Consider the following 13,523-nt stretch of genomic DNA (forward strand, 5'->3'; position numbering starts at 1 on the left):
TACCCTCAGAAATCGCTCCTGGCAGGCTCAGGGGACCATATGGGACACCGGGATTTGAACCAACCACCTTTGATCCTGGATCGGCTGCTTGCAAGGCAAACGCCACTGTGCTATCTCTCCAGGACCACCATCTTATGTTCTTATTATACCAGATTGACTTGTTAGTTAACCAGGCTATTTAACTTGATTGAAATAAGGATTGTTTGAGGATTTTTGTTTTGTTTTTGTTTTTGTGTCAGACCTACTGATGCTCAGAGGTTACTCCTGGCTATGCACTTAGAAATTGCTCCTGGCTCAGGACCATATGGATGCTGAGGATCAAACCCAGGTCTGTCCTGGGTCAGCCGTGTGCAAGGCAAACGCCCTACCTCTTTGCTATTGCTCTAGCCCCTCTGGATCTGTCTTAAAGTTACTTTTTATAATGTCAAAAAAAAAAGTTTGTCTTTCTAGGGAAAAAGATCCAGATTGCATGGTGGGTAATTGCCTCTGGTTAAGGGCTCTGTTCCTTAGAGAGACAGAGAGAAGATAGCCAAGAAAGAGGAGGTGGGGGTCCTGGGGCAGTCGTCAGGTCTCCTCATCCTGGGGGTTAGCCTCAGACAGGCTGCTTACCTCCTTGGGACTTGATTTCCTCTACTGTGAACGTAGACTTGTTCCGGTTACTTCTTTTGTTTGTAACCTATTTTGAAATGATTATATATTCACAGGAGGCTTCATAGATGATGCAGGAAAATCCAGGGCTCCTCATAGCCCACTCTTCTCCAATAATAGTATTTGCCATAACTATAGGACAGAATCAGCCCCAAGAAATCTACAGTGATAAAATCCGATAAAAAGACTTCTTCAGGTTTCACTGGTTTAAATGCACCATTCTTATGTATGTCGCTGTAAGCATCTTTGTGTGTAGTTTCAAGGAACCATCGTCATTCTTTCTCATCAAGGGACCTATCCCACTCCGGCTGGGTCACTTGTACCACTCTTTATAATAGCTCCCGACTCCTTCCCATCCCTCAACCAGGGCAACCACTGATCTGCTCTAATTCTCTTGTTTGGTCATTTCAGGAATGTTGTATTATGGGCTCATGCAATATCGAAAAAAAACTTTCTCCCTGAGTTTCATTCCCAGGTTGTAGAATTAGTAGTTCATACATTTTTATAGCTGCATGATGTTCTGTGGTTTGATTGTGCTTTTGTTTGCTTAATCCACTCAATCTGGAATCTTTTGAGTTTGGGCTTATTACAAATATAGGGAATATAAATATTCATGTTCAAGTTACTGTGTGAAAATTATTTAAAATGTCCAAGAAAGAGCGCCGGAGAAATAGCATAGCACTAGGGCATTTGCCTTGCACGCAGCCGATCCAGGGCAGATGGATGCTTAATCCCCGGCATTCCATATGGTTCCCCATGCCCGCCAGAAGCAATTTCTGAGTGTAGAGCCAGGAGTAACCCCTGAGTGCCTCCGGGTGTGACCCAAAAACAAACAAACAAAAAAGGTCCAAGAATGTGCTTACTAGACTGCCTGTGAATCCATTATTAATGTATTCTTTTTTTTTTTTTTTGTGGTTTTTGGGTTACGCCCGGCAGTGCTCAGGGGTTATTCCTAGCTCCATGCTCAGAAATTGCTCCTGGCAGGCATGGGGACCATATGGGACGCCGGGATTTGAACTGATGACCTTCTGCATGAAAGGCAAACGCCTTACCTCCATACTATCTCTCTGGCCCCTATTAATGTATTTTTACGATTCCCTTGGCAGATGGTTCTGGTAATCTGTGAATTGTGGTAGAGTCTGTAGGAAAAATTGTTCCTTTGCTCATGAGCATAGAAATGTGAGGAAAAGCGAGCCTCCAAGATTACAACAGTAGGCACCACTTTTTCCTCTGGAGTTCGGGAAATATTCTCATTTACCAGTAAGAAAGAGCAGCCTTATTAGAAATTAGTGAAGATTGTTATGAAGGGAGTGTCTGAGAATATTAATAAAATAACAGTTGGTAACAGTTACCTAAAATAAGAGGAAATTGATTTTTTTTCCTAGTCATTGTTTATAGCCTAATTTTTTCATGCTCTTTCTTAGTAGACTTTAGCATTCTAAGTAACAATTTATTTTTTGTTTTTGGATCTTATCTCTTTTTTTTTTTTTTTTTTTTAGGTCACACCCAGTGCTCAGAGGTTACTCCTGGCTGTCTGCTCAGAAATAGCTCTGGGCAGGCACGGGGGACCATATGGGACACCGGGATTTGAACCAACCACCTTTGGTCCTGGATCAGCTGCTTGCAAGGCAAACACCACTGTGCTATCTCTCCGGGCCCTTATCTCTTTTTTTTTTTTTTAATAAATTTTTGTTTTTGTTTTTGGGCCACACCCGGCGGTGCTCAGGGGTTCCTCCTGGCTGTCTGCTCAGAAATAGCTCCTGCCAGGCATGGGGTACCATATGAGACACCGGGATTCGAACCAACCACCTTTGGTCCTGGATCAGCTGCTTGCAAGGCAAACACCGCTGTGCTATCTCTCCGGGCCCAATAAATTCTTTATTTAAGCACCATGATTACAAGCATGATTGTAGTTGGGTTTGAGTCATAAACAGAACACCCCTTCACCAGTGCAATATTCCCAGCACCAATGCCCCCATCCGCCACCCCCACCCCTGCCTGTATTCGAAGTGGAACACATCTTGTGCCCCACTCTTTTATTGCTGAGCAGTATCGCTAAGAACAAATGGTTTATTTTTTCACTTCCCCATTAATGAATGTACTTGTCTCCTGTTTTGCCTTTTGTCATAAAGCTTTCATAAACATTTCTGAAGAGTCTTTATGTAGGCATATCTTTTTTTTTTTTTTTTTTTGGTTTTTTTGGGCCACACCCGGTGACGCTCAGGGGTTACTCCTGGCTATGCGCTCAGAAGTCGCTCCTGGCTTGGGGGACCATATGGGACGCCGGGGGGATCGAACCGCGGTCCGTCTCCTAGGCTAGCGCAGGTAAGGCAGGCACCTTACCTCGAGCGCCACCGCCCGGCCCTGTAGGCATATCTTTATGTGCTCACGGAACACAAATGTGCCAGCTTCCTGCTCTTACAACAAATAATAACCTGACTTACAATAAAGCCCAGGTTTCTATGGGTACTGGTAAAGCAGAGTGAGGGAAACAAGCGGCCCTGACAGAGATGCTGGTGCAGGACCCTGGCACAAACTTAGTGTCTGCATTTGGTGGTTCTGTGCTTGGTTGTAGACTCTCTTCTTTCTTTTCTTCTTTTAAGTTTTACTCAAGTCAATTTTAATTTATTAAAGAACAGTGCTCAAAAAGCATTTTGATTCCAGTTCACTGCTTGCTGGGAACAAGCACGTACAAGATGATGAAACATGTGTTCTGAAAGGACAAAGTAGAAACAGACTTCATCAGTAGATGAAGTCTGACTCTCTTTTTTTAAAATAAAAAATGTAGGGGCAGGGCCCGGAGAGATAGTACAGCGGCATTTGCCTTGCAAGCAGCCGATCCAGGACCAAAGATGGTTGGTTCGAATCCCGGTGTCCCATATGCCCATATGGTCCCCCATGCCTGCCAGGAGCTATTTCTGAGCAGACAGCCAGGAGTAACCTCTGAGCACCGCCGGGTGTGACCCAAAAACCAAAAAAAAAAAAAAATGTAGGGGCTGGAGCAATAATAGTACAGCACTTACTCTACATCCTTACATGGGGCCGACTAGGTTCAGTCTTCAGTATCCCGTAAGTCCTCTAAGCCTGCCAGGAGTGATTCCTGAGTGCAGAGCTAGGAGTAACAACTGAGCATCTCTTGTGTGGCTAAAACACACACACACACACACAACCAACACACACACACAACCTTAGGCACCTTGGGGGCAATACTGTTCACTTTTTTTTGTTGTTGTTGTTGCTGTATGTGTGTGGCTTGTGGGCATCCCCAGTGGCTCTTGGGGACTACAGGCTCTGCTCAGGGGTTGTGCCTGGTACTCAGGCACGAAAGCATTCTTCCAACCTAGTGAGCCATCTTTCTCTCTAGCACCTTTGCTTCTTGATGGACTCTTGGTTTTTCTTCAGTATATAATCCGATCTTTTTTAGCTCTTAGGTCTTCAGTTTATGCTTAACTGTTCACTGTTGAGGACCATTCATTGTGCCCAAACACTGTTCTTTTTTTTTTTTTTTTTTTCCTGTGTGTCACACCCGGTGGCACTCAGGGGTCACTCCTGGCTCTGCACTCAGAAATTGCTCCTGGCAGGTTTAGGGGACCATATGTGTTGCCAGGATTCGAACCACGAGCTGTCCTGGATCGTCTGTGTGCAAGGCAAATGCCCTATCTCTGTGCTATCTCTCCGGCCCTGGACACTGTTCTTTTACAGAGTAGGAATTAAAAAAAATGTTATAGATGTATTCTGAGCTTATTGCTTAGGAGTTTTATGCACTGGCAGCATTCTTGTGTGCCATTCCTGATTATATCCCACCACATAGGGAACCACGGCTCACAGAGGTGAAGTAATTTGTCCTTGATTGTAGTACTTGTGTCTAGGATCTTAGATCAGTTGATTTCAGGCTGCCACCATTAAGCACAATAGCTATTTTGTCTTTCCTCTTGGAAGGTTGCTTTAATCAGCTCCTTAAACTGTTCTGCCACATCTGTTAACTTCTGGATTCATTGGTGTTTCTGTCCTGTGAACCCTTCCCTGGACACCCAGTCTAGGCCAGATCACCCTGTCCAGTGTCTTACAGTTTTGTCCCTGTCCCACTGAACTGAAGGCATAAAGACTCCACCTTAGCTGATTTCGTGCACCATTGATGTGGGTGCTAGGGACTGAACCGAGGCCCTCATACTTGCAATCCCAGTGCCCTCCTGCTGAGCCACGTTGTAGGACCCTATTAGTGTTAATTAATGGCACTTAATGCTTTTTTGAGATTCATTTGTAAAATTGCATGTGTCAGGAGTTCAGGTTAACAGTTTGAGAACGCTCTAATTCCCATGTTTCCATGGGTTCTTATAGGGCTCCCCAGTGTTTTTTCAGAGGGCCTGTTTTCACTAGTGAAACTAACTTCCCTAAAAACCAACACATTATTATCTTTTTATGTTATGGTACATGCTATTGTACTTGTTTTTGTTTTTGAAAATTCTTTTAATTAAAGAAAATGTCTCACATAGTTGACATAACTGATCATAATACATTTGTTTCGAGATAAGGGAAAGCAAAGGTATTAAGAAAAATAGGGGCCGGGAAGGTGGCACTAGAGGTAAGGTGTCTGCCTTGCAAGTGCTAGTGTAGGACAGACCGCTGTTTGATCCCCCAGCATCCCATATGGTCCCCCCAAGCCAGGGGCGATTTCTGAGTGCATAGCCAGGAGTAACCCCTGATCGTCAAACTGGTGTGGCCCAAAAACCAAAAATATAAAAAAAAAAAGAAAAAGAAAAATAGAAAGGAAAACTAAAAAATAAAATGAAGAGAAGAAAAAAGAAAGAAGTTCAGCAGCAAGTGTATTTGTGAAATTTATTCTATTTCCAATAAAGTCATTAATACAAAAGCAGAAGGTTTAGTAAGCTCTTTTATTTTAAAGATGAGATAAAAATACAATAAAAAGGTGTGTGTGTATGGCAGTTGTGGTTATTGTTTGCATAGGCACAGCAAAATATGGGGAAAATAGAAAGGACAAATCGTTTGCCTAAAAACGGGAGACCTAACCTATGAAGCATCCTGGCATAAAACCAACTACAGGCTCCAGGCATACTAAGTTGTCTAACTCCACAGTCTTCTCAATAAAGTGTATTGTATTGAAAAATACAATTTTTCTTTTTTTCTTCTTTTTCTCTCTGGGGTGGAGGATGTTGGGATCCAATCCAAGCTGTACTCAGGCTTACTCTGCAGAGTTTGGGGAAATCAAATGTGGTACCAGGGATTGAATCTGGGAATGCTGCATGCAAGACAAGCACTATCACTCCAGCTGCCTAAAGTGGCATTTTTTTTCGTGATATGTAGTAGATTGATATATTTTATTATTAGATTACTGGTTATTCGTATCTTTTTCTTTGTCTTAGCTTCTATCACAAATACTAACTATAATCCATATAAACAGAAGTTCTTTCAGGCCTTCATGTTTTAGTTATACACAGGTTTCTTTGTCCAAGAAATTGTCCAAGAGAATCTCTGGACTAGGAACATTTTTGAAAGGCAGTTGGGAACAAAGTGAGTAAATCTGGGGCTGCTGGTGACTTAAAAAGTATACAGAGGGGGCCAGAACAACAGTGCAGTTGCTCTTGCAATTGTTATTAATCAAGAGTTACTAATTTGCCTTGCCCTTGACTAAACTGGGTTCGATCCCCAGAGTAATTTCTGAGTGCAGAGTGAGGAGTAACAAACAAAAAATGAGAACAAGAAAAAGAAAGTACTGAGGAACTAGGGTGAAGGCCTGTGTCCCAAGGTGTCTAGAAAGGGACCTCATGTAGGTTGCAGAGGCTTATAGCAGAAACCTGGGCATGTACTGATGAACAAGGACATGTTCTCCGTTCCCTGCATCCTCTCAGGACCTGGATGGGCAGGTTTACAGATATTGCTGCTTCCTATGAAAAATTCCTGGGCTGCCTCAAACCGGGCTGGCTTGCAGAACGAGGATAAAAGAGCAGAGGCAGCCACTTGTATGACAGTCCAACTACAGATTGGACTTGTTCTGAGACTATATCTGTGCAATGTTGTGATTTTAGGGCAAACCTAGGAAACTACCGTCCCCCTTGCCCCTTTGCAGAGTTTTAAGTTCAAAATTTAAAAACCACCTAAAATAATTATTTTTACAAAAACAGGGTCTACTCTTATTTTTGGCAGTTTTTATGGGAAAAGATGTGCATGACTCTTGGTTAATAACTTGGATAATGCTGTCAGTCAACTACAGCAAAATTGCACCTACTCCCTCTGATGTGTTCACTGTTTTTCTCTCATAGGCGAAAGGGCCTGTTGTTTCGGCTGAGGAAGATCCTTCTTTTCGTTTTGGGATTGTACATTGCCATTCCGTTTCTCATCAAACTATGTCCTGGGATACAGGCCAAATTGATTTTCTTAAATTTTGGTAAGTACTCTGGCTTTTTCTTTTTCTTCAGTTTCAGTGAGAGTTCATGTTCACAGTGTTTAACATATTGCTATATTCTGGATAAGAAACAAACCTTGGAGCTAGAGTACAGCAGGTAAGGCATTTGCTCTGCACACAGCCGACCCGGGTTTAATCCCTGCATTCTTTTTTTTTTAAATCTGTTTATTATTATTATTATTATTATTATTATTATTGTTTGAGGACAACACCCAACATTGCTCAGGGCTTACTCCCAGCTCTGTTCAAGGATCACTCCTGGTGAGTTTTTTGGAATGGGATCTTAGAGGTCAAATCTGGGTTGATCACATGAAAGGAAACATGTTACCAGTGATACATTGGCGTCAGCCCTTGATAGTCTGTGTTTTTTTTTTTTTGGTTTTTGGTTTTTGGTTTTGGGGCCACACCCGGCGTTGCTCAGGGGTGACTCCTGGCTGTCTGCTCAGAAATATCTCCTGGCAGGCACGGGGGACCATATGGGACGCTGGGATTCGAACCAACCACCTTAGGTGCTGGATCGGCTGCTTACAAGGCAAACACCGCTGTGCTATCTCTCCGGCCCCAATATTTTATTTCCAATATTTTTTTTTGGTTTTTGGGCCACACTTGTTGACGCTCAGGGGTTACTCCTGGCTATGTGCTCAGAAGTCGCTCCTGGCTTGGGGGTCCATATGGGACGCCGGGGAATCGAACCGTGGTCCGTCCTAGGCTAGCGCTGGCAAGGCAAGACACCTTACCTCTAGCACCACAGCGCCGGCCCCTTAACCCCTGCATTCTTTATGATCCTGCAGCACTGCCAGGTGTTATTCTTTTTTTTTTTTTTTTGGTTTTTGGTTTTTGGTTTTTGGGCCACACCCATTTGACGCTCCTGGCTATGTGCTCAGAAATCACCCCTGGCTTGGGGGGGACCATATGGGACGCCGGGGGATCGAACCGCTGTCCGTCCTATGCTAGCGCTTGCAAGGCAGACACCTTACCTCTAGCGCCACCTTCCAGGCCCCCCAGGTGTTATTCTTGAGTGCAGGGCCAGGAGTAACCCCTGAGCATCACTGTGTGACCCCACCCCCCAAAAAATAAACAACTCAAAAAATGAAATAGAAATTTTCTCCCACCCAGAAATTTTCTTCTGCCACTTCCCACTTCAGGGATGTTTGTAAGGAAAATGATATCTCCAGGGCTGGCATTTGTTTGTGTCGGTAATCATACCATGGCTGCAGGTCTTTCTGTAGCTGAGGTCACTGAAAATGTTAATAACATGGAGAGAGTTTGGAAGCATTCAAGTTCAGAACACTGCAGTCTTTTCCAGCTGTCCTTTGAAAGATGTTCAATGAAAAATATTGTGCGCTGCCTTTTAAAAAATAATAATCACACATCCATATACATAGTGTCAACTTCCAGGCTTGCTCTGCTCCATGGACTAAGCGTTTGGGTGTGGTCCCTAAGGAAGGAAAATCAGAGGTTTTTGTGAGGGGAGCGTCTCAAACTATGTTCTGGGCTTGGGAGAGTTGGATTTTGTCATTGAGCGGTAATAGCCGCTGGAGCTATGGAACTGATGGTTTAGAGCTCAATCCTGTAAGGCTGTATTCACTCACATATGCTGTTTTGCCTGGTAGTGCATGGAGGCCTCCCAGTGCTGGGCCTTAAACTCAGGCTTCACAATGTAAGCCATGTACTCTGCCTCTTGAGTTAGCTCCATAGTCCCTTTCCCTAAAAACCTTCAAATATTTTCCCCTAAGAAAACCAGATACAATATAGGCTTCTGATGTGCTGGCTTTGTAGAGGTTGTAGTTACTGCAAGTTAACTGGGTCTTTATTTCCCGACTTATTCTTTGTGGTTTTTGTTTTTTGTTTTTGGGCCACACCTGGCAGCGCTCAGGAGCTGCTCCTGGCACTGTGCTCAGAAGTCGCTCCTGGCAGGCTCAGGGGAGCAGATGGGGTGCCAGGATTTGAACCGGGGCACACCTTACCACTGTGCTGTCGCTCCAGCCCCTCTTTGTGTGTGTTTCTCTTAATTATTCCACATTATATTGTTTGACTTGGGGGCAAAGCTAAGTACACTTAGAGAGAGCCTGTGTTCTGGGTAGGTTGCCAGAAATGCATCTTGAGGGTGTTTACTTTTGTATCATGAAAAAGCTAGAGATGAGGCCAGAGCTATATGACGCAGGTAGGGCACTTGCCTTGCACATGCTGACCCGAGCTCAGTCCCCATCATTTCGTTGGTCCCCTGAATACCGCTGGAGTAATTCCTGAGCATTGCCAGCTGTAGGCCTAAAACAACAACAACAACGAAGGGCTAGAGAAAGAAAGAGACCCCAGCTACAAATAAGATTATTGAAGATAATACATGGTGCCTGGTGCACAGCGTGTTGTCTGGTGGTCTTCAGATTAGTTGCATGTAACACAGGAGCTAGCTGAGATGTGCTCTGTGGTGTATTGATTTGCTGAGAGTGAGCTTAAACCTCATGTATTTGAGAGCTAGATACTTGGGCAGCAGACCAGGCAGGGGACTTGTAGACAGGTGGATAGAGAAGCAGCAGCAGGAGGAAGAGGGAGAGGACAGGACATCCTTCTGAAGGATTGGGTGACTGTGTGTAGGCATTGTAAAATGAAGTATGTGTAATGCTTTGACAGGTAGTTCTTGGGGTTCCAAGGATCTAGATAGATCTAGATAACTCCCCATATGTATTGTTTGTGAAGGCTTGCAGGCTTCTGGATTAGAAGTTTGGGTTGTTCAATCTATTATAGAAATTTGAAATCACTAACTAAACAGTGTTTTTTGTTTGTTTGTTTTTTGGGTCATACCTGGCAGCACTCAGGGGTTACTCCTGGCTCTAAGCTCAGAAATGGCTCCTGGTAGGCTCGGGGGAATATATGGGATGCTGGGATTCGAACCAATGACCTGCATGATAGGCAAATGCCTTACCTCCATGCTCTCTCCAGCACAGTGTTTCTATTCTAAAGAAGGATGATAGGAGAAGTGATGAGATAAATATTACTTCATAAATCTAAAATGTACTTTTTATTTGGTTGTCTTAAAATAGGTGTAAAATGTATGATGCTAAATGGCATTTGGTTTTTCTTTTTTTGGGTTTTTGTTCTTTTTTTTTTTTTTTTTTCAGTTTTTCGGGCCACCGTTTGATGCTCAGGGGTTACTCCTGGCGAAGCGCTCAGAAATCGCCCCTGGCTTGGGGGGACCATATGGGACACCGGGGGATCGAACCTCGGTCCTTCCTTGGCTAGCGCTTGCAAGGCAGACACCTTACCTCCAGCGCCACCTCTCTGGCCCCAGCATTTGTTTTTTCTAAGAGAAAGCTGAGCTTGTAAATTAAGGGGAGTTTGTCATTTTTGACAATGTGTGAAGATAAAAGTATGGGAAGAACTACAAGCACATGAGAACTTTCTAAATTCCCTAATGAGAACTTTAAAACATCTGCTATGGGGCCGTGACCCAAAAACAAAACATAACCAAAAAACAGCTACTGTCATGATGCTCACTGGAGCAAGAACAGCAGTGAAAGAGAACTTCAACAAAATAGAAAAAGTTATGAGTTTGGAGAACCCTAAGACCAGCGAGAGAACAAAAGAGTCACATCTGTAGAAACTTCATAAGACTCAATGGTAGATTTTTGTTTGTTTGTTTGTTTTTGGGCCACACCCGGCGGTGCTCAGGGGTTCCTCCTGGCTGTCTGCTCAGAAATAGCTCCTGGCAGGCACGGGGGACCCTATGGGACACCGGGATTGGAACCAAACACCTTAGGTCCTGGATCGGCTGCTTGCAAGGCAAACGCCGTTGTGCTATCTCTCCGGGCCCTCAATGGTAGATTTATCAGTTGCAATTGGACTGGACTGAAGATTTTCTGGCATTGTAGATCCAGAGTACTACGGATGCATATTTCTTTAGTAAAGAATGGATTGTCTGGATCCCCACTACGTGCATTTCAATGCTGGCCCGTCAAACATACCTCCATAAAATCAAGAGGATAGAAATTGTATCACAGCTCACTACTAAATAACCAGTGGGTCAGAGGTGAAATCAAAGAGGAAATCAAATGATTCCTGGATACCAATGTGAATGAAAAATTTGTGGGGCACAGCAAAAGTGTTACTAAGAGGAAAACTTAAGCTTTGCAAGTACACATCAGGAAGGAAGAAGGACCCTACACAAATAACATAATGATACAACTTATAAATTAGAAAGTGTTTAACAAAATGACCAAAATAGGAAGGCAGAAGGAAATAGCAATGCTTAGAGCAGAAATTAATGAATTAGGAATAAAAAAAAAACAAACAAACAATAAATTTAAGCAAAAGTTGGTTCTTTAAAAAATTAAACATTGTGCTCGCTTCGGCAGCACATATACTAAAATTGGAACGATACAGAGAAGATTAGCATGGCCCCTGCGCAAGGATGACACGCAAATTCGTGAAGCGTTCCATATTTAAAAAAAAAAAAAAAAAAAATTAAACATTGGGGCCGGACAGATAGCACGGAAGTTAGGTGTGTACCTTGCACAAGGTTGGTGGTACGAATCCTGGAATCACATACGGTCCCCTGAGCCTGCCAGGAGCGACTTCTGAGCATAGAGCCAGGAGTGCCCCTGAGCACTGCCGTGTGTGGCCCAAAAACCAAAAAAAAAAAAAAATCAAGAGCAATTAGAAAAATAACTACACCAATAATTATCATGACAATGTAGTAAGAAAAATAAAATGTTTGTTTTAAAGACAGAAAGTGGGGGAGGAGGAAGATGGGGAACATTGGTGGCAGGAAAATTGCACTGGTGAAGGGGGGTGTACTTTTTGTGACTGAAACCCAACTTACAAACATGTTTGTAGCCATGCTGCTTAAATAAAGATATTATTATTATTATATTTTTGTTTTGTTTTGTTTTTTGGGCCACACCCAGCGGTGCTCAGGGGTTACTCCTGGCTATCTGCTCAGAAATAGCTCCTGGCAAGCATGGGGGACCACGCTGGGATTTGAACCAACCACCTTAGGTCCTGGATCGGCCGCTTGCAAGGCAAACACCGCTGTCCTATCTCTCCGGCCCCATAGATATTTTTATTTAAATAAGAAAGAATAGATTGTCTTCAGTTAAGAATTGAATGCATTCATTTGGATAGTCAAATGTGTAAGTCTTCAGTTACAAAGGGGTATGATGGGGTACGTCAGAGAAGGGACCACTAAGACAGTGAAAGGGAAGTAGTCACTCTGGACTGGGACTTTTTGCTGAAAGGAAGTAGTGACATGCATGATGTCCTGTTTGTAACGGTGGTTTAAAACAGTGCATAAACGTGAGGGAATAGGGGCCAGAGCAATAGCTCAGTGGTGGGGCATTTGCCTTACACTCAGCAGACACAGGACCAGCCCTAGTTTGATCCCCGGCAACCCATATGGCCCCTGAGCCTGCCTTGAGCGATTTCTGAACACAGCCAGGAGTAACCCCTGAACACTGCTGGGATGGCCATAAAACAGACACTAAAAAGGGGAAAACAAAAGAAAAAAAAAAAATAGGTGCCAGTGAGGTGGTGCTAGAGGTAAGGTGTCTGCCTTGCAAGTGCTAGCCAAGGAAGGACCTCGGTTCGATCCCCGGTGTCCCATATGGTCCCCCCCAAGCCAGGGGCGATTTCTGAGCGCTTAGCCAGGAGTAACCCCTGAGCATCAAAACCAAGAAAAAAGGAAAAAATACCTATCATAGAGAATGGTTGTGGGGGCAGAGGGAAACTAGGGTACATTCATGGAGTCAGGTGGACACTAGCAAAAGGATTGGTATTGGGACATTGTTCGCCTGTAACTCAAACATGAGCAACTTGTAACTTTGTGATTTATGGTAATTCGGTTGTGAAGTCTAAAGTAAAAAAGAATCAGGGAACTTAACAAAAGGCAGTCATTGGTTTCTCCTCTTGTCCCTGTTCAGGATACCAGGGACTTTACAGCTTGCTGCTTTGTGTGCTCACACATTTGGTGTGGTTCTCACTAAAGATTGTTCCTCTGGGGCCCGGAGAGATAGCACAGCGGCGTTTGCCTTGCAAGCAGCCGATCCAGGACCAAAGGCGGTTGGTTCGAATCCCAGTGTCCCATATGGTCCCTGTGCCTGCCAGGAGCTATTTCTGAGCAGACAGCCAGGAGTGACCCCTGAGCACCGCCGGGTGTGGCCCAAAAACCAAAAAAAATAGATTGTTCCTCTGATTGTGGTCTAGCAACTGGGTTCTCTCTGCTTACTGTGGGTTCGTGCCCTTTTAGCTGCACACTTAATCCAGACCAAGCGCTTAGTGGGGTGTGCACGCAAAAGGCTGCAGTTTCGACTGCAGTGCTGGCGTGTTTGATGAGGCGCATGTGCTTCAGCTGCAGTGGCCAAGCAAAGCTGGCTGTGGAGGCAAGACAGATACCACACACTCTCCCATGGCGCCAACACTACAGATAGTAGTAGCATTGCTGGAGTGTGCTTGGAATATG

General features: G+C 44.0%; 1 protein-coding gene and 1 non-coding gene across 2 annotated transcripts in view; both read left to right on the forward strand.

Moving 5' to 3' along the window:
* The window catches only part of ABHD12 (abhydrolase domain containing 12, lysophospholipase), a 65,076-nt gene that overhangs the window by 29,766 nt on the left and 21,787 nt on the right, over window positions 1-13,523 (forward strand). The window contains exon 2 of the mRNA XM_049780240.1: window positions 6,927-7,051. Coding sequence (XP_049636197.1) covers window positions 6,927-7,051 — 125 coding nt within the window. The remainder of the gene's footprint in view (window positions 1-6,926; window positions 7,052-13,523) is intronic.
* LOC126019638 (U6 spliceosomal RNA) lies at window positions 11,406-11,512 on the forward strand. Its single transcript, XR_007499270.1, has one exon. It is a non-coding gene; the product is annotated as a U6 spliceosomal RNA (small nuclear RNA).

This window comes from Suncus etruscus, chromosome 9 (genome assembly GCF_024139225.1).
Source record: "Suncus etruscus isolate mSunEtr1 chromosome 9, mSunEtr1.pri.cur, whole genome shotgun sequence".
Classification (NCBI taxonomy): domain Eukaryota; kingdom Metazoa; phylum Chordata; class Mammalia; order Eulipotyphla; family Soricidae; genus Suncus; species Suncus etruscus.